This window comes from Halichoerus grypus, chromosome 13 (genome assembly GCF_964656455.1).
Source record: "Halichoerus grypus chromosome 13, mHalGry1.hap1.1, whole genome shotgun sequence".
Classification (NCBI taxonomy): Eukaryota; Metazoa; Chordata; class Mammalia; order Carnivora; family Phocidae; genus Halichoerus; species Halichoerus grypus.
Window position 1 is genome coordinate 13,770,678 of NC_135724.1, and position 21,906 is coordinate 13,792,583.

A 21,906-nucleotide genomic window follows, 5' to 3' on the forward strand; every position below is an offset into this window, starting at 1 on the left:
AAGAATAAAGTCATTAAGAATGCAGATGTTGCTAATTCCCTTTGGGTAATAAAATGCCAAACTGCCAAAGGAAAACCACACAAAATCTCATGAGACTGTAAGAAAAGTGGCAGAGGAGTGACTTGGGCAAGTAATAATTTTACAGAAAAGTAAGCTGGAGTGTACTTATACACAGAATAGGTTCTGCATTACCAGTCACAACATGACTAAGGAAAGGGATGCAAGCCAACACTAATGGTAATCTGAAGACGATCTAATGTGCCACGGTGGCCAAACAGCCTGCCATTAAACTGGACTAATGAAAATAAAACCTATACAACTGTGGCACATACAGAGATTGTGCATATAAATACTTCAAGCAGCAAGATGAACAAAATGAACAATTCTACTAAGGGAATCAAAGATTCAATGATCGTATAAAACCAGAAATGATGCACTAAAAGGGAGCCACTGGGGGAGGGTGAGCTGAGATTTGCTCCCTAAAACTCAGAGAGTGAAACTACAGTGGAGTCTCTGAAACTTCAAAGAGTAAGTTTTGGAATATGTTAAAAATAAAAAAAAAAAGGGCAGCTATTTCTCCAAATGCCAAATTATAGAATGATTTACTCTAGATTATATAGCTAGTCAATATTCTAATCACCAAATTGTCAAATATAATAATTTGCAGTTTTCAAGGAACTAAATCTAAATCTAAAACTATACTAAACACAATTCTCTCTCTGATGATCCAGAAAGTGCAGAGTCTTTGGAATTTTTCTCATCAGGAATCATGTGACCCTCTGGAGTCAAGAGGTGTGAACGGAGAAGATGAAACAATTATGACGAAGGATGTTCCACCCACTGTCCTTTCAAACAGAAGCATACACTTTTTTATTTATGTCTCAAAGGGTAAAAGGTTATGCATGTTATTAAGAAGACAAAACCCCCAAAATTACCATATTCTATTCTGGCCACTATTCTAACAGTAAAAATCCTGGTTACTAGTATGTACGAACAAACAGAAGTTAAGGTGGACTGAAGAAGCATGCAGGTATACCAGATGACAGAACCACAGTGGGTTATTAAAGGAAGCTGGAGGTTTTTAAGTCTCTGAAATCTCTTAAAAGAATTACTGAGAGGTCAACTATCTCACGGCCCCCCAAACTTCTTGGTGCCACAATCCACAACAGAAGAACGGGGTGGAAGAAACACAGGGTGATACCGTGGAACAAAGTTCTTAACGCAGATGAAGTAAAGCAAGCATCCTTTTTAGTGGAGAGATTTAAAGCTGGAGGTTTTAAAAGCAAATACACTGCAAAGAATATAGATGACAAAGAAGACTGCCTGCTTTCTTGGGAGGACACAACACAAAGGGAGGCAGTAAGGGACTTATTTTGCTACCTTTTGTATCTTTAGAATATTGAACTATATAAATGTATTACTACTCAAAATGGAAGTTAAATTTTAAGATTAAAAATGAGTAATACTTCTCTTGGTTATTTAAAGATGAGGACAACCTACCAATCAGAAGGATCTGATATTTTCAAATCCAATACAGTCTCTACACTTTATGACATGCAGGATTTTTCCAAAAAGAAAAACATCCTAAATACATCTTGAGTTTACTGAATGCTTAAAGGTAATTCCTTCTTTATACCCTAATGTCTCAAAGGGACATTAATAAATAGAGGGTTGTTTTTATTTTTAAATCAGAGTCGGCAAACATCTGAGCTACATTTGACATCAATGCGAAGTTGAAGATTTTATATATAGTCACACTTCAGGACACAGAATAAGGTTTATCTTAACAAAAAATCCAGATGTTGTATTTTCAGAATACTGGAAAATAAAGAGCCAAAGGGATTTGGGAGTTTGGGATGTTATTTAGAAGTTCTTAATAACCTACACAATGTATGTTTTCTTCTACCTTTGAATAGCGAAAAGGAACTAAAATTACTGAGCACCGACGTACTCAGCACTGGAGAAATGCTTTTCAGATGCAACCATATTTAATTCTCACAATCTAGGGAAGGAGATTATTATTCCTGTCTTACAAATGAGAAGAATAAGGCTTCGGAGTGGCCACACATTTACAAAACCACACTGCGGAGTACAACAGTCAAACCCACGTCTGTCTGAGATCAAAGTCCACAGGACTTCTCCGCAAATAGGAAGCTAACAAGGAAAGAAGAGTCGTGTGCTTCTCCGGGAAGCAGCAATTCCCAAATTATGTGAGAGACAAGAGACAGAGCGATCTTCTGAGGGTGGGACACATTTGACAGAAATTTCCACTGGGAAATGACCCAGCGAAGTCAGTCATCCAGGAGACAAACATGTGGGCAGTGAAGAAAATGAGCTGGAGGGAGGAAGACCAGAGACAGGGAGGTGTGCGGGAAGTAATTTCCAACCATCAACCGACAGAGGCCTTTTGTCGTTCTTATTTTAGCTTTTCCTCCTCCTGTTAGCTGCCACCACCACAGGAAACCTCAAAGGTAGTTAAGTGTTACAATAAACCCAACAACGACGTGGGTTTTTTTTTTTCCATGTCATTTTTTTCCCCAAAGACAGTTGTTCAGTTGGTTAATTCAATGAGTTGGCCAGATGACTTTTAGAATCAAAATGTAACTGTATTTCCTGTATCAATTTTCAGTCTCTCTGAATAAATACCTGATTTAAAAGCATAATCCATTAAAAATATATATTCTGGTTATTCATGTTGTATCACAACCGAATGTGCTAATATTTGAATAAAATTTAAATTTAAAAAATCCTTGATTTGTGAGGTCAGTCCCGTCAACAAATGTGTTAGGTACACACATGAGCAAAAAACATTCTCCTACCAGTCTATGGGCTTTTATTCTCTTTTATCTTTCCTATTAATAGTAAACATGACACTGAAAAGTTATCAATGAACCAGAAGAAAGGACATTTCTCAAAAGAATACAAAACCAAAGAGACCTTAAAATAAAAGTGGGTAAATGGAAACTATACAAATCTAGCACAATAAAAATCTGAGTGTCTGCATTCCCCTAAATTTCCATAAAACCCCCACGAAGGATGGTCAGTAAAACATGAAAATGTCAACAAGATTCCAAAAAATGACTTTACACAAGAACAAGGACAGGTTTCCATGAGGGTAAAAAAGATCTTCCAGGTCCCTGGACCTCTGCTCTGGAGCAGGGACTGGCTTGAGAAGCTAACAAGTGAGGAGCCGGTTGCTACCAGAGGAAGGAGAAGGTCAGTAAGCAGAACTGTGGCAAAGGAAAGGTGTACCTCCACTGCTGAATCCTACATCCTCAATTAATGCCATTAATACTTCAGAATGGTTTAATTCAGAAATTGCTATTCTCATCAGTGCAGGATCAAAGTATGATATCAGGATTTGACACAACAGTTCAATATCTACTATAATAGATATCACGCTAAATATATTTAGGGGATGGGTATTAAAAGAAAAACTTTCTTACCTTTCACAGAACCACCATGGGCATGTTGAGAAGCAGAGAATCTAATACCATTTATTCTACTATTCAATCTGTTGTCAGTTTTCATCGTTTTCTCCCTAAACCCAAAGTATACATGTTACCGACATTTTTTATAAGCCTCTCTAGAGAACACAGTTAATTACTATTACTAAGATTCCCCCTCAGGGCGCCTGGGTGACTCAGTCGGTTAAGCGTGTGCCTTTGGCTCAGGTCATGATCCCAGGGTCCTGGGATCGAGCCCCACGTTGGGCTCCCTGCTCACCGGGGAAATTGCTTCTCCCTCTCCCACTCCCCCTGCCTGTGTGCTCTCTCTCTTTCTCTCTGGCAAATAAATAAAAATAAAATCTTTACAAAAAAATTTTAGTAAGCTATAATCTAAATACAAGATTCACCTTTTAGTGTACAGTTCTGAGACTTCTGCACCCCTCCAAACTAAACAGATTTGGCAATAGCTTTATTTCAATCATTTGCGTTCGTTGATAATTTTAAATTAAAAAAAAATTAAGTCTCGAAGTAAAAATAAGGTGAGAACTAGTAGAAAAATACTATTTGTATGTCATCAACTAAACATGCCCAAAGTCAAATCCCACATGTTGCCTTTCTTACCAATTTCTACTACTGGAAAATTACACTGAACCTACTTTTCTATTTGTGGCTTTCCTTTCTTCTTATTTATTGATGATAAGCTTCGTTTCTCAGTTGAATGCTAATGGAAAGAATAAAAAGAAATCAAACAGACTAAAACTAAACCATACTGTGTTGTTATCCTTCTATTCTGAGACCAAACATTAAAATGACATATTCCCAGTTGTATATTCTAATAAATTCTGACTTCTAACCTATTTCCTGAAAATACCTACCTGAATCACTAAAATCTGCACATTCTCTGATAAATACTTAATATTAACCTAAGAAAAATACCTATTTTGTATTTTGTTTTTAAAATGGACCTGTGTTCCTTCTTCTGACCACAAAATAAAACACAGTCAAGAAACTGGTATTTGCTACACCTTCAACAGAATTCTCTTAAAGTTCAGGTTGCTAAAACTTCAAAACAGTTTTGTCACCTTTAAGGGGAGAAGGTGTAGGCACTGAAATAGAGAAAAGGCATAATCAAATGGCCTCTGAAAATAGGCCATTAAGTAGGACTAAGGTAACATACAACTTCTTAAAATATGCTTCAATGCTTTAGTTTGTAAAAACGCATTCCAGTAAAGGTTAACATTTGGATCTGAGTGTTGTCCAGAAATAACAATCAGGTTAACCAATCTATTTTCTAGGAAGAAGGTGGTTCTCTCCAGAGCTGCACAGTGAGCATCCCCCTACATCCGTGGTGCTACCGTACCTAAACGGACACACATGAGAGCATTCTGTGCTTTGACTACACCAACTCCTAAGAAAGCAAATATTTCCTAATTACATTCAGGAGCTAGGGAAAGTGCCCCAGCTATTCATGAGGAAAGGTCGGTTTCCAAATTCACATCACTAACAGCAAGATAGCAATTGAACTGTGAATAATTCTTTCAAAAGCGAAAAAATCTGGCAAAACCATTTAATGTATCCCTAATTAGAATAAACATTAAAGGATTTGTATCAAAAGGTACTAAATTTTTGAGCAATAAAGGCAATCTCAGCGTATTCTTTTAGGTCTCAGAAGAGCTTAGACCACATATTCCAGTTAAATTTAAAGTCCAACACTTACACTATCTGACATAATAACGCACAGAGGACTCGACTCTTCTAGAGCAGCAACGCGCAAAGACAGAAATGAAACCCTCCAATACCTGGTCAGCTAAGGCCACACAGTGCTCCGGGTGCTGAACGGCAGGACAGCTTTGCTTCCTCCAATCCACGAGTCCATTCTGTTCGGAATATTGCATGGTGAGCCCATCCAGTGGAGAACAACTTGTACCGACAGTGCTATCAGAAAAGTTTACACATGCATGAAAATCTACTCTTAATAGTGGGGCCTACTGTTCACAGCATGAAGAAGCTGCAGTGACCCTTTCTTCAGTATATTATTTTTTTACACAATGCCTAGTGATACCTCTATGGGAAAAAAAGTATACTGTGAGAATAAACTATTACACAGCTATCTGATCTAAGATAAGAATTAATACCTTTCTCTAAGGAAATCAGTAACGAATGCATGCTGTCTTCAGACTCTATGCTCCGGTCATCCCGTACCACCCCCGGCTGGCGGGAAGCCCCGATCCTGCGAGGATCGCTAAGAGCTGCATCTATCTAAGGCATATTAAAGGACAGGATGATGTGACTGAAAACCAAAAGAAACAAACAGAAACAGACTCAAAAAGAATCCAGAGAAGGAAGGTACTGAACAGGGCCTTTAAAATAACAGTGCTTAACACGTCATTGACTACAAGACGATGAGACATTCTGGAAGAGTCCTGGAAAATATAAAAAATTCCAACTCTGGCACTGTAAAAGAAACTGAAAGTAAGAACTCAGTGGATGGAAACAGACGAACAAAGTCCGTGAGGAGGAACTTTGGTCAGAAGAAACTAGACTGGAGTGCCGAGAGGAAGAAAATACAGAGAACGTAGAAAAGTTGACGAGACACGCAGGGCACGGTGAGAAGTCTATCATCCAAAGTTGTCCAGGTCTCAGAAGAGAAAACAAGAGAATCAGGCAGAAGCAATATCTGAAGAGATCATGGCTTGGACTTCTCTAAACCCAAAAGGTATCAGGCTTCAGACTCGAGAAGTAGAATTCATTCAAAGACGGCTACACACATATCCTAGGCGGAGTGCTGAAAACCAGACAATGGGAAATCATAAAAGGAACCAGAGCTTGAAAAGCGCACCAACTTCCAAAGAGCAACAAGAAGACTGAAGCGATGAAGGCCGGCTGTCTTTTTTAGTCCCCCTAGTAAAGCAGGATCTGGGATGGCATGGTTGCTAGGGTAGGTGACCCCAGGAAGCAGGAATGACGAGTACACAGAAGGAAACAGGAAAGGAGGAAAAACCAACGTGAGGGTCCGTTACTGAGGTCGCCAAGAGAAGCAGCAGAGGCTCAAAGCAGCTGGGACCTCCCAGAACTATCTAGTCAAAGGACAGGAAGCTGAGCTCCCCCATCAGTTGAGCGCTGACCCCCGGGGAAAAATTAACTTGCATTTCTGGATTATGCCTGTTTGAGAGCCAACTAGGTCCCCAGAATCAGCAAGCGCCCCAAGGTGGAAGGTGGCCAGTCTTACAGCTTAGGTGGGACAGGAGAAAACGAGGGGAGCCAGAGCTGGTCTGAGGGGATATAATGCAAGGGACCAAAGGCATTCAACAGCAAGACGGTAAAACCTGAGTTTCAAAGCGCTCACAGAAAGTAACCGCCAACCTAGGATCCTGTATCCAGCAAAAATGCGGGCAAAATAAACATTTTTTTTCCAGGTAAAAACAAAGTGAATGCATCACTGGCAGGACGCAGGAAATACTCTGGTGTTCTGCAGCAAGAAGAAAATCACAGATGGATGCTAAGACACGCATGCAAGAACGAAGGACACTGGAATGGTAAAATCTAACTGATGAGTGAAGAGTTTCATGAGCTCTAAAATACAGGGAGAATAACAATACGTGACACTGACGGTTTATACGGGGGAGAAGGAAAGGGAAGCAACAGTGATTAAAGGTCCTCACAGGGTAAGTGGTGCAAGCCCTATTCATATCAGACCGTAGTAAGTTTCAGATGTAAAATACAATCTCTAGGGTAACCACCAGAAGAACTGAAAACAATATAGAACAATCAAGGTTAAGGGAAGAAAAAATCAGAATAAAAGCCACCCTAAAGCAGAAAGGAGAGAAAAAAAAGGTAACACAAAAAAGGTGGGACAAGTAACAGGCCAAGAGTAAAATGGCAGACTTACAGCCAAATGTATCGGTAATTCAAGTAAACGTGACCCAGTGAATTAAAAATGCACAAAGACATTTACGTTTTAGAAATTAGATACGTACTTCACGAGGGGACTTTTCCCGGTATGTTTCTTGTGGATTATGGTGTGCTGTAACACATCTAGAGTAGAGACAAAAACAGTTTATTATACCAAATGCTTCTGCAAAAATCCAAAAGGATGATGCAACTAATTTATGTGACTGTAAGTGTCAACAGACCGTGCAGAACACTTCTAAGCATTTCTCACAAAAAATTCCTTAAAGAGGCAGTTTTTCAAAGACACACTAAACTACTGAATTTCCTTAAATATCTTCTCAAATGCAGTCCACCTAAGAGCAAATTGGTTTTGTCCAAAACTGTGACACGCCCCTGCAAAACGACAACCCTCCATTTCAGGCTCTTTTGTTAACCACTAAAGAAATGAAATGTCTCAAACATTCAAAAAATGCCTATTTATTTAATATAAGAAATGCCATGTCCCCATCTCCCAGGTCTCTCTATTCAACTGACTCCTGAACAACATAGGTCTGAACCGCAAGGGTCCCCGTGCACACAGATTTTTCTTCCGATGAGTAAGTACAGTACTGGAAACCTATTTTCTCTTCCTTATGATTTTCTTAACATTTTCTTTTCGCTAGCCTACTTTATTGTAAGAACACAGTGGACAGTACACCTAAAATACAAACTCTGTGTTAACAGTGGACACCTTTGGTAAGGCTTCTGGTCAAACAGCAGGCTAGTTAATAGTTTAGTTGTGGGGGAGTCAGAAGTGCTACCCAACCTTCAACTGCTTGGGGGTCAGCACCCCTAACCTCCATGTTGTTCAACGGTCAACTATATCTGCCTCTTTTTATAAGAAACAAAAATATATCACAGAAACAACCGAAGGCCTTCCTCCATTCCATTCGACTCCCTCCCCCTACGGAGGTAAACTAGTTGAAATATTCTAGTGCATGTTCTTATGAAGACTGACAGCACCTAGGTCATACCCAGGTATTTGCTGTTACACACAAGGCTGCCGTGAGGACTTCAGTCTCCGTGCCCTGGGCACACGGACAACAGTTTTCATAGCAGCAGAACTGCTGGGCAGTAGCATAAAATTAATTACTTCCAACCTCACTGCACAGTGTCCAATTTCTGTCCAAATGAGTTGTACCAATTTATATTCCCACCCGCAGCGGATCAGAGTTCCCATTACTTCATATCCCTGGTAATGTCAGACTCAAAAGTGCTTTGCCGATCTGATGAGCATGAAATGATAGTTCACTGTTTTTACTGTGTGCATTTTTCCCACTACTCGTGAGGCTAAACACTGCTCAACAGCTGTTCAAATTTCTTCTTCCATGAACTATCTTTATCTTTTGTCCATACTTCCAATCAGACTGATGTTCTCATTGATTTTTTGAAAGAATATTTCTATTGTCTGGATGTAGTCTTTCTTCAACTGTGAACATCCTGTAAGTGTCTTCTAATTGTCTGGTTTTTGGGTCACATGTTCAGTTAATTTAGATTAGGAAGATCTCCACTACAGTCACGCTCTGCTTTGTCAAGAAAGCCTTCTTGTCCCAGATTATTAACATTTAAAAGTTCCATTTTATAATTTACATATTACATCTATATGTTACATATATTTTGTTATTCACTTGCAATTTCTGTGCATGATATAAGTACAGATCTAATGAGATAATATTTTTTTCAACTGGAAAGCCAGCCAACATCATTTACTGACTAGTCTATTTTTTCCTCACTTATTTATAATGCCACCTGTCACATTCCGAGTTCCCAGATGTCTGTTTCTTGGCTCCTTAATCTGTTCTAATGGTCCATTTGCCTCTCCCTTTGCCCATTATCAGGCAGAATGACTTATTCCAGGGAATCCACACTTACCTTCTTCTTGACTTGAAGCTTCCGAACTGTCTTCCTTTAAGTGTTCTAAGATTTTAGAAGTCTTCAGGGAGGATTGTAAGTTATCTGCAAGGAAGCATTCAGCATCATTAACTTTTTAGGAAAAATATAATAAAAGAAAACACACAGAAGGATTCCTTCTCTCCCAAGAAGAGGAAAGTGGAGAGTTAGTGGCAAAGGGAACACTTCTACTAGCTGGGCCTTTGAAGAAACCAAAGTGATAGAGCACGAAACACTGGCCTGGGAGTGGGGACCCTGATCGTGGAGGCTGCTCTCTCTTCCCCAAGTGCTCACGTGCAAAATGAGAAGCAGCACTAGATGAGTGCTTCCCAAACATCAGTGTGTGCTGAGGCTTTCAAATTTCTAATGTGTTGTAAACTATTACTTTTAAAAATACGATCACGTGTGGCAATGTCAAACTGCTACACAGACTGTCTACTCTCAGTTTCTATTCTTCTATTACAGAGCAGTGACAAGCAATTCATGGGCCAGCACTGACCGGTCACCGAACACATTCTGAAAGCCCCAGACGACTTCTCCATTACAATACAGACCGGTGGGGTTCCAGAGTTTAATTCTGAAGTCATTTAGGAGTTTAACAATTTTGTTTCCTCAGTCGTCAGAATATAGAACACTATGCTCTACCCTAGGGAGAAAAAGTGTAGAGCTGTCATTCTTTAAAAAAAAAAAAAAAGTACAAATGAACTCGGTGAAACAATGGGGTCATCCTGACCAGATTTTCCACAATCTCAAAACATGTGTTTTTAATACATTTTAATTTCGCAGCAATCTGATACCTTCTTCAGCGCTGCTCATGCACTTTAAATACTGTAAAGCTCTCATGATGAGTTTTCTATTATTTATCTATGCACTACCCACTTGGGCCAGTGTTCCTGGGCAGCCTGCTAAAATCTGAATTTGAAGTTTAACTTCGTGTTTCAATGCTTTTTTAGAATTAAACAGATCTATTTAAGTGATACTCCTTAAAAAGTACTTACACTCAGTTCAAGCAGAAGCACTGGCTGTTAAATCTATACAGCTCTAAGATGATTAGGATTCTCCTTTAAAAAAATACAGCTACTGCCACCATTCAGACATAAATTTAACCACGGGGTCGTTCATCTTGTCTTACTAACTAGTCATCAAAAGTCATTAATTCTAATTGCTACTTGTGTGTTTAAAATATTTAAGGCGCATGTGCCCCACTAGAGAAACTTTAACATAAGTTAACCCATGTTATAATATCCAATCATCTTACTTTTTTTAAACTCTTTTTCTTCCACCTCAAAATGAGGAAATATGCATTTTCTTTCCCCTTTAGGTACAAGAAAATATGACTCTGTTGAAAGCAGAAGAAAAGATTTAAAAACGTAAATAGCCACTTGCCAGAGTGGCTGTGCTGGAAGTCAGCACGTTCTCCTAAAGCACACATCCATGTTCCTGGCAAAATATTTGTCTAAACAGGCAGTTGAGAAAGATGACATCAAACAACACACAAGGCCAACTGTGATGAAGGATGAGACATGAGGGAAAACCAACCCACAGGAATAGAAGGAAAAGGCAGGGAAATCTTCAGGAGGCGGTGTTTCAGTTGGGTCTTAAAATAGGTGTGATTTTAACAGGCTGTGCCAAAAGGAAGGCCATTTAGAAGTTCAGGTGCAGAACGAGCCAAGACACTGGGACAGGAAATGGCACGTGTACTGGGTGCACGCCAAGCCTGAGAGACTAGCAGTAAGGTACAAGGAGGCTCATGGCCGGGCTTGAATTTCAAACCAAACTTGTAACGTTCTGAAGAGGGGATTAAAAGCAACTGATCCCTGAGGTAATCCTGGGATAGGTTAAAGTAAAGCGAGAAACAAGAATCTGAGACTAGCGAGAGGCTTTGCGCAGGGTGTGCAGGAAAGAAAGGCTTAACTGCCAACAACGGGACTCGTTGGGGTGGGGGGTGGGGGCGGGGCAGAAAGGAAGACATCCTTCGTCCAGTGTGGCTCGGCCAGTCCATGACTGACTACAGAGAGGGAAAGTGAAAAGGGTCAGGCCCGGGTTTCCAGACTCGGAGGCCGAGGAGGTCACTACGGAGACGGGGGACCCAGGAGGAAAGGCAGATTCTAAGAGGTTCTACACCAGGCGCTCGGCGGCGGAGCACCTCTACGACCTGCACGCCCAGGCTGAGCAGCCCCGGGGGACCCAGGATGTGCAGAGTCCGGAGGCAGCTGGCCTCCGCCTGGCAGCCAGTCAGATTTGTGATGTTAGCTTTAAAACTGCGGTGTCAATGTCACAGAAGACTAGAGATGTTCTCAATCGAATGCCACCCTTCCCCGACTGGGACGCCGGCGGCCAGCCCCCAGGGGCGGCACGGTGAAGCAGGACTGAGCGAGAAAGCAGCCGGCTTCCAGAGAGGAGAGGAGAGGCGCTTACTGAGGCTGTGCAGGGGGTCCGCTGGTACGGCCTGAAAGAAGCTGTGCACCCGCTGACTCTGCAGGAAAGCTTGGGATGACGTGGAAAATAGCTGCCTGCGCACAAAGACAAGACCGGGGTTAACTTCACGTGGGACAGATCTCAGGCCAGCGCACGTGGCCGTTTAATTCAGGTATAAAAAACAGACGGTTTTCCTAAGGAAAAGAATATTATTTTCTAACGTATTTCCCATAGGAGGAAGTGGATAAAAGTTAAACCTATTTGCAAAAATCTAGTGAACAGGCTTATTTTTAATTTTCTATAATCTAGTGATATGGTTGCAATTCTGGCAAAAATATATATATATATATATGCATCTATACATATATATTTATATATATATATATATATATATCATTTCCGCCTTTTGCCCAAGTGGTTTCTGCTCAGAATAAGAACTGCAATTCCTTTACTCTTCTTCACAGGTGCTACTTTTCCTCACTTGCCTGTCCCATGAAGGCACTTTCGCACACTCTGAACCTAAGAGCCTAGGATGCTGGGGTGCTACGGGTCCTGGAAACTGTGGAATGCGATGGTCTGGGGAGCTACAAGTAGGACTACGTCCTAAGGCATGACTAACTGATGATTCGCTCCACTGTGCATCATGCCATGATTCTAAACCATTATCTTTGAAAACCAGCTTTCCTCACATTTTATTAATGTAATTAAAAGACTTCAGCTGGAAGTCTTCTCTACAAAGGGACCCTGCAATAAGGGGCATAGTTACAGTACAGTCTAATGGAAAGTTTCCTCAAGGATCTGAATACCAGCTCAACCACTTAAAAGCTGAATCACCCTAAACCAGTTACTTAGCCTTTCAGCTTTACTCTCCTCCTAGGGAATGATACTACCAATTCATCAAGGTTATGACACTCACAGCACACAAAACTGTCACCCTGCTCAACACACAAATCCCCTTCCATTACTTTTGAACACGTTAAATGCTCATTTAAAATTCTTAAATTTCTCCCCAAGGTTTTTGACCTGTCATTCATATTAATTATAAAGTCATTAGATACTATACCAAGAGATGACCCTATGGACCAAAATTACCTTGCACATTAGGTAAAATTGCTTCTTGGTATGCAAATGTGGAAATAAATATTCAATAGGAAGACAAACAGGGGAAATGAAGAGATGGGAGGAAAACTGAGCAAGGAGCTGATCTAAATTTCCAGGTCTGAACACATTACCTACATCCGGGGATTAAAATCCAACGGCAGTGGTGGAACCTATTACCCAGTTACATTTACAAACCAACTGGTCCAAAGACAGACACACCTTTAATTCAAGGCTTGAGTCCCAAGAGAGGGCCTAGATACCACCCACCACTCCACAAACCAAATGCATGTCCGCTGTGGGAACACGGAGCTACACGTACAAGCCACAGCCGAGATGAACCCACAGGCCTGAAAGCAGCATCCACACTAAAGTCAAGGTGCGGTAATGCAGAACCACAAGATGGCAACCATACCTATCTACTTACAAATCAAACTGGCCATAAACTAACATATTAAATAAGAAAAAAAAGATTACACTTCGACATGACAGAAACTACCCAACCCCAAATGTACATTTCAGTGCCATATTTCTCTTTTCCTAATTTACAGTGATCTGGAACTATATTCATGCAAGGCGTCCTGTACCAACCCCATCTCTCCGGCTCCTATAAACTCATTTTCTATTTCTCCCTTACAATAACTGCCCCTTCCTCTAAAATCGCTCCCTTTCTTAAGTGACATGAATGATAATCATACTAATCTAAAATTCACAAACTGAGAATGAGGTGTTCTCACATCCTATTAATGGTGTTGGGACCACAAACCAGCCACACAAATCAAAGATTTTTTTAAGGGAAATATTGGGGGGGGGAACGTATTTTAAAAATATAATTTTTTCGGGGTGCCTGGGTGGCTCAGTCGTTAAGCATCTGCCTTCTCCTCAGGTCATGATCCCAGCGTCCTGGAATCCAGCCCCGCATTGGGCTCCCTGCTCGGCAGGAAGCCTGCTTCTCCCTCTGCCACTCCCGCTGCTTGTGTTCCCTCTCTCGCTGTGTCTCTCTCTGTCAAACAAATAAAATCTTTAAAATATATATATATATATATATATATAAAATACATATATATATTATATATATCATTTTTTGAAGAGTAAACTCTTTCCAAGCAGGATACAAAACCCTGAAACTGTCAGAGAAAAAGATTGATAAATCTGACTACATAAAAATTTAAACTGCCCACATGGTCAAGAAATAACGACAAACAGGGCTCCCTTCTTTAATCTAACAAATAACTCTTATAAATCAGTAAGACCAATAAAAAGTGGGAAGAACTGAAAAAGCCATTCACAGGAAAGTGCAAATACAGACTAACTACAGACTCAAATACAGACGAAAATAAGATACAGTCTTCCTCTCTGAGCCTGGCAAAGATGAGAGACGGAGAGTATCTTATGTCTGCTGAGGTGCATAGATCTGAATACAGGACTTCCAGCGTTAAAAGGGTTGTTACTTCCTTAGAATCCTTAGAAGTAGCTTGGAATCATCACATATTTAAAAATGCATAACTTATGACCAAACAATTTCAATTCTAGAAATTTCTCTCACAGATAAACATATCCAAATGTGTTAAGAAACGTATGTGGACATTCACTGTAATACTGTTTGTTTCAAAATATTTAAGAATCAAAATGGCCATAAAGTGCACTCATTAATTATGATACAACTAAAAATAGATTATGTAGCAAATAAAAAGGCAGCAATCTTTTTACATGTACCGATGTGTGACCATGTCCAATATATTTAATGAAAAGAGTTAAGTGGCAAAAAAGTGTGTATAGGATAATTCAATTTGCACAGTAAATATATACAAATACATAAATACAAGGGTATGTACATGCACAGAAAATTTCTGAAAAGTTACATAAAATTTTTTAATGAAGGCTATTCTAGTGACTAAATTTGGAGAAAGGGCAATTTGGGACTTTTGGCATCACACCTTCCTCTACATTCTTCACAAGTAGCTCGAATAACACCTTTATAGTAAAAAAGATCTTAAAACATTGGGGCGCCTGGGTGGCTCAGTCGTTGGGCGTCTGCCTTCGGCTCAGGTCATGATCCCAGGGTCCTGGGATCGAGCCCCACATCGGGTTCCCTGCTCGGCAGGAAGCCTGCTTCTCCCTCTCCCACTACCCCTGCTTGTGTTCCCTCTCTCACTGTGTCTCTCTCTGTCAAATAAATAAATAAAATCTTTAAAAAAAAAAAAAAAAGATCTTAAAACACACACACACACACTTCCATGATCATCACGGAGGAGAACCCTAAAAGCTGTTAATAAGGAAGAGTCAGACACATACTTCTTAATTGTCATCCTAGCCAGGAGCCCAATTTCTAAAAGTGGCTCCTTATGGAAATATTTTTTTCCCTCTAAAAAATCTCACACTTAAGAGAAAAGTTGCAAATACAGTAAAAAATACTTTTTTAAACAGCTCATCTCTGACACCCCAACACCTGGCAAGACATCAGTATCTCCTACAGAGACATTCTCTTACAATCAGTAACAGGACATTAATACTCTATGATAAATTAAGACCTAATCCTCAGACCCCATCTAAGCTTTTCCAACTGACCCCAAAGTGTCCTTTTTACCACAAAGACCCAGTTCAGATCCTATGCTGCATCCAGCTGCCAGGACAGCTCCTCAGCCCTCCCGTGGCTCTCATGGTTTTAAGAGGAATGTAGTTTGTGGAACGGTCACAATTTCGGTTTGTCTGAGGCGTCCTCATGGTCAGATTCCCAGCAGGAGTCTCACAGGACCGAGGCTTTGTTGTTTTGCTACAGTCTGCTCTGTGGTGATTCTGACTGACCCCCTCGTCACCCACCAAGTTCAGCTCCGGGGTTAGAGGTGGTACCTGTTAAGCTTCGCTACTCTAAAGCCACCCTTCCTCCCTTTATGAATAATAAGCATTATTTTGTGGGAAAGGACTTTGATACTGTAAAATATCCTCAAACACTCAATCTGCTCATTCGTTATCTATTTCAACATGGACTCGCGGTTTCCTCCTTTATTCAGCGTTACTGTTTTCTTTATTTTGATGTTCGATTTGCTCCAGATTTGACCACTAGGAGCCCCTTCAAGCCGGCTTCTGTAGCCTGGTGACCAAGCCTCTCCATTCTTTGAGCACTGCCGAGCTTTCCGGCACCATCGGAAAGCTGCACCAGCCCTACAATCAGCTTTTCCTCCGAGGAGCCCTAGTTCTGTTTAGGGGAGAATGGTGTTACAAGTCAAGCTCTGAACACCAGGCATCCCGCTGAGGGTGGCTGGGGCCGCTTCCAGAATCTTTCAAAGAACAGAGTCAGGGAACATGTGTGTGCACACACAACCATATTTATTTCTGTAAATGTACCAAAAATCATGGGTTCGCATCCATACCTTCAATTCCAATCAGACGCTCCAGGGCTCACTGGGGCGGTCCTTCCTTTCTGTACTGTAACTGCCTTCTCCAATAGAGAGACACCTGGTCCTCACGATTCTTAACATACTTATATTAGGTCAACCCCTGTAGTCATCTATTCCCACTCTTGCCCCTTCTACCTCCTGTGCAGGTGCCCTCCTGACACCAGCTGAGCGCGAGTGCCCTGCCGGCCACCTCTTGTGTATGTGCTCTCAAACACTGTGCCAGGCCCCTCAGCACCACCCCCACGACCGGGGACTCCTCACTCCACTTGGGCCCCTTTCCTAGTCCATTAGGGCATGTCCTCCAAAACTGCTGCCACCACCTGCCATGCTCTGTTCCACTGAGTGGCTTGAGGACTTATGGGTTCGGGAGGGGCAGGGGAAAAGAGGACAGGAACTGATGAGGACTCTTTAAAAATGACAGTCCTATGAAGAACTCAGGCACTGGTATTACTAAGACTTGAACCACAGTTTAGCACATCTCCTAGGAGCACATATGCGTCAGATTTTATTTTTTTTTAAAGATTTTATTTATTTATTTGACAGAGAGAGAGAGCGAGCACAAGCACGGGGAGCGGCAGGTAGAGGGAGAGGGAGAAGCAGGCTCTCCACTGAGCAGGGAGCCCGATGCAGGACTCGATCCCAGGACCCTGGGATCATGACCTGAGCTGAAGGCAGCCGCTTAACCACCTGAGCCACCCAGGCGCCCCTGCATAAGTTTTTAAATACCTAAGCTGAATAATAAATATCTGAGAACACACATTAAAACAGAGGAGTATTTTAGAAACAGTACCAGGAAGAAAAATATCAGGTCTAATAGCTACTAATAAACTATAAAGTTCTAATAATTAAGAAGTGATCCTGGAACAAGAATGAGATTGTTGAGAGGAGAAATCCAGGAACATGTTATATACCTAAGAATGTAGTAAATCAATAACATAGGAAAGAATCAATTCATTGTTTGGAAAGAAAAACAAATTTAGATCCTGGCCTCACTTGGTAAAACAAAATAAATCCAAAACAATTAAAGGAACAATAAAAATAACAGAAACTATCGTGTACACAAAAAGTAAATTGATCGTGTTTCAAAAGAGGGATAGCTTCAAGCTCTTTTAAATAAGTGAAGAATATATATGGCCCAAACTCAGAAGTTACCAAGTGAACAGCCAGTCTCATTCCTACTCCCAGAGGCCCTCTTCTTCCCTGGACATAAGCCTCTTTACTACTGTGGTTTTCAGAAAGATTCTTTACAAACATGTAAATATCCTTTAAAATGGTGACATTCTATTAACTTCTCACCTTGCTCTCCCCCAGCACTACTTAAGGTACCTTCTGCCCTCTATTGTTCTTTCTCAATAAGGCCACATAGTATTCCAGTGAATGAATGTCCCATGACATTAAATGACTCATCCCATGAGTTAACCAAGTCTCCATCAACATCTGTTTCTAGTCTTGTCTAGTCGAAAATTACAACACTCATCTTTGCATACAGTGGGAATACACCTGCAGGATAAATTACTAGAAGTGGAACTATTCAAAAGTTATCTGCACATAAGTTCTGATACTGCCAAACAGCTTTCCATAGAAATTTTACCAATTTACATAACTGGCCAAAAGTACCTGCCAAACTTTTTGATCTTTGCATATTCAACTGTTACATAGACAGTCAAGAGAGATAAAAAAAAAACCTGTACTCTGAAAACTATGAGAGACCGAGATGACACAAATAAATGGGAAGATATCTCATGCTCATGAATTGGAAAAATACTGCTAAAATGTCCATACTACCCAAAGCAATCTACAGATTCAATGCAATCCTATATCCAATAGTATTTTTCACAGACCTAAAACAAATAATACCAAAATTTATGGACCCACCAAAACCCCAAACAGCGAAAGCAAACTTGAGAAGGAAGAACAAAGCTGGAGGCATCACAACCCCAGATTTCAAACTATCTTACAAAGCTACAGTGATCCAAACAGTATGGTACTGACACAAACACAGATGCATTAGATCAATGGAACAGAATAGAGAGCCCAGAAATGAACTTACACTTATGTGGCCAATTAATCTACAACGGGGGGGAAGGGGAGGGGTGGCGGAACATGCAACAGGAAAAAGATGGTCTCTTCGATAAATGGCGCTGGGAAAACTGCACAGCCGTGTGCAAAAGAATGAAAGTGCACCACTTTCTTATACCATACACAAAATAAACTCGAAATGGATTAAAGACCTAAATTTGAGACAGGAAACCATAAAACTCCTAAAAAAAAACATAGACAATAAACTCTTGGACATCAGCCATAGCACTATTTTTCTGGATTGGTCTCCTCAGGCAAGGGAAACAAAAGTGAAAAAAACTATTGGGACTACATCAAAATAAAAAGCTTTTGCACAGCAAAGGAAATCATCAACAAAACGAAAGGCAACGTACTGAATGGGTGAAGATATTTGCAAATGATATATCCGATAAGGGGTTAATAACCAAAATACATAAAGAACTTCTACAAACTCAACACCAAAAAAACCCCCCAAATTATCTGATTAAAAATGGTCAAAGGACCTGAACATACATTTTCCAAAGAAGACATATGGATGGCCAACAGACACATGAAAAAAGATGCTCAACATCACTAATCATCAGGGAAATGCAAATCAAAACCCAACATGATCACCCTCTGCCAGTCAGAATAGCTAGTATCAAAAAGACAAGAAATAACAAGTGCTAGTGAGGATGTGGAGAAAAGGGAACCCTCATGCACTGTTGCTGGGAATGCAAACTGGTGCAGCCACTCTGGAAAACAGTATGGAGGTGCCTCAAAATATTAAAAATAGAAATACCATACAATCCAGGAATACCACTTCTGAATATTTACCCAAAGAAAATGAAAACACTAATTTGAAGAGATATATGCACCACTGTATTTATTGCAGCCTTACTCACAATAGCCAAGATATGAAAGCAACCTAAGTGTCCATCGGTAGATGAATGGATAAAGATGTGGTATACACCAAGGAATATTACTCAGCCATTAAAAAAAAAAATGAAATCTTGCCATTTGGGACAACATAGATGGACCTATAGGGTATTACATTAAGTGAAATAAGCCAGAAAGAGAAAGACAAATACCGTATGATTTCACTTATATGTGGAATCTGAAAAACAAACGAACAAACCAACAGAAACAGGTTCAAATACCGAAAACCGGTGGTTGCCAAGGGAAGGGGGTAGCGGGATGGGTGAAATAGGTGAAGGCAATTAAGAGGTACAAACTTCCAGTTATAAAATAAATAAGTCATGGGATGAAAAGCACAGCACAGGGACTATAGTCAATAATATTGTAATAACTTTGTGTAGCGACAGAGGGTGACTACACATGTTGTCGTGAGCGTTATCGTATTCTACATAATTGTCAGATCACTATGTTACATACCTGAAACTAACACAATATTGTATGACAGCTATACTTCAATTAAAACTAAATTTAGGGGTGCCTGGGTGGCTCACTCAGTTAAGTATCCAATTTGATTTTGGCTGAGGTCATGATCTCGGGCCTGCTTAAGATTCTCTCCCTCTCCCTCTGCCCCTCCCCACCCAAAAGAAATAAACCTTTAAAAAAAACTAAATTAAAAAAAATTTTAAATTTAGAATTAGAAAAATACAGTGGCCTCCTAAAAAAAATAAAACTCAAGTTTTTAATTTGTATTTCTGATTATGAGCAGCTTTTCATATGTTAAAATGACACCTGAAATTCAGTTTCTCTGTGCTATTTGTTCATATATGCTCCCATTTTTCTCCCTACTTTGGACTATTCGTTTTTATTACTTACTGACTTTTAGGAGGTTTTTTTTAACGAGAGAAATTATTGCAAGTATTTTTTCTTGAATTTGAGGTTTGTCTTCTCTTTGTTTATATTTTCTTCTTTACATCAGGCAGAAATTTGATTTCTGAGTATTTGAATTTCCACTTTTAATGGTTTCTAGGTATTCTGTGATACTCTGAAAAATCTTTCATACATATACTATAAATTTCATGTTTTCTTTCTTACATTTAAATCTCTGAGCCATCTAGAGTTAATTTTGATGTAAGGAATGACATACGGTTCTAGCCTAACTTTTCCCCCATATGGCTACAGAGATGTACCTAACATTTAACAAACAATCTGGGAATGACTTTGTATTCATGAAGAGATAAACCGAAACACAGAAACAAAGACATATAGACCTAACATAGCATTTTAATCTTCATCTAAAAAATCATCACTGAGAAATATTATATTACTAAAGGTAAGTTGTTAAAAATCTAAAAACACTAAAACCCATAAGGATACACTGGTAAAGAACAGATGATCTTACAAAATATACAAATGGCTAAACTTACAGAAAGATACTGAATTTCATGAACAAAGGAAATGAGCATTAAGCCAGTGAGATAATTATTCTCCTATCAAATAAGGATATAGTTTTTTAAATGATACTCAAAGCTAGCCAATAAACAAGTAAATTCAAACACTAATAGTATATACTATTTACATAACTTTTCCATAAGAAAAATAATAATATATGTATTATCAGGGATACAAAAAGAGGATCATAAATCAGTAAATCAATTTCAAAGAATCTCTCTTCAGTAGTAACTCATAAATCTGGAAAATTTTTTAGGTACAAAAATGGTCAAAGCTGTATTTTTTGGGGGGTGGGGGGAAGCCCAGAAAATTGTCTTTCTTCCCAAAAACAGAGTGAAAGGATTACACAGCCAGATGGGATATATTCTGTAGCCATTCAAAATGATCTTGAAGAATTAAATATAAAATGCCTATAATTTGAGAAGGAAAATAGAATATAAAACTGCCTATCTAATATTACAGGCAAAACAAAAAACTGAAAGGAAAAATTAAAATGTCAAAAATAGTTCTTTGAGTAACTGTCATCTTTTCATTACTTTTCCGTATTTCCCAAATGTTCTATATTGAACATCTGTCAGATTTATCAAGAAAGCCCCAAACTACCTAAATAAATTGAGCAACTCTTACATGGAGCACTTTGTATACAAACATACTGAATAAGATTTTATTATATTTTATCCCTCTAATTGGAGCAGTATGCAATAGACCTTTGAGTCCACTACCGGTCAGCCACACGACCTCAGGCAAAGTAAAAACCTTGGCTGGAATCGGAGGCCTGTAGCCAGCATCACCCGGCTGGGAACAAAGCACGCCCTGAAGCCAGCGCGGACAGGGTGAGAGCACACACTGACTTCCTCCTGGAGATGGCCTCAAGACGCACACTCTGCCGCTCACCACACCCCAGAGGCTGCTGGCTGGCATCCTCACTATGTCCTCCAGTGCCGACCACCAGGTTCATGCTCCAGACACCCTTCCACCCCCCAGGATCACAGCTAGAAGCTCCCTCCTGAGCCACTCCAGAGGCAGCGGTCTCAGTGCTCACCCCCCTCTAAGGCCTGCTACTCAACGTGTGCTCCATGGACCATGAGCATCTCCTACAGCCTACTGAATCGCAGGACTGTGTCCACTCCAGTGCTATGGAGTAAGAACCTGCACCTTAACAAGATCCCCAAGGATGCATAAGCCCACTGACTTCTGAGTAGCACAGGGGACCCAGGCATTCAACCAACTCTCCCTCACCATCATCACCCAACCTCACCAGTCTCATCCCTGGAATACTCGGTGACCACTGTCTCTGAACCCTCCCGCTGGGCGCTCTG

The 21,906-nt window shown here is 40.2% G+C and overlaps 1 protein-coding gene across 4 annotated transcripts in view; it reads right to left on the reverse strand.

The window, feature by feature from the left end:
• The window catches only part of ZCCHC2 (zinc finger CCHC-type containing 2), a 62,497-nt gene that overhangs the window by 13,399 nt on the left and 27,192 nt on the right, over window positions 1–21,906 (reverse strand). For all 4 annotated transcript variants that reach the window (XR_013443280.1, XR_013443279.1, XM_036109041.2 and 1 more), the window contains exons 6-11: window positions 11,688–11,782; window positions 9,252–9,335; window positions 7,427–7,484; window positions 5,249–5,384; window positions 4,106–4,170; window positions 3,447–3,541 (exon numbers count right to left, since the gene is read on the reverse strand). Coding sequence is in view for 2 of the 4 variants with exons in the window: in XM_036109041.2 (XP_035964934.2) it covers window positions 3,447–3,541; window positions 4,106–4,170; window positions 5,249–5,384; window positions 7,427–7,484; window positions 9,252–9,335; window positions 11,688–11,782 (533 nt within the window). In the remaining 2 variants the exon portion in view is untranslated. The remainder of the gene's footprint in view (window positions 1–3,446; window positions 3,542–4,105; window positions 4,171–5,248; window positions 5,385–7,426; window positions 7,485–9,251; window positions 9,336–11,687; window positions 11,783–21,906) is intronic.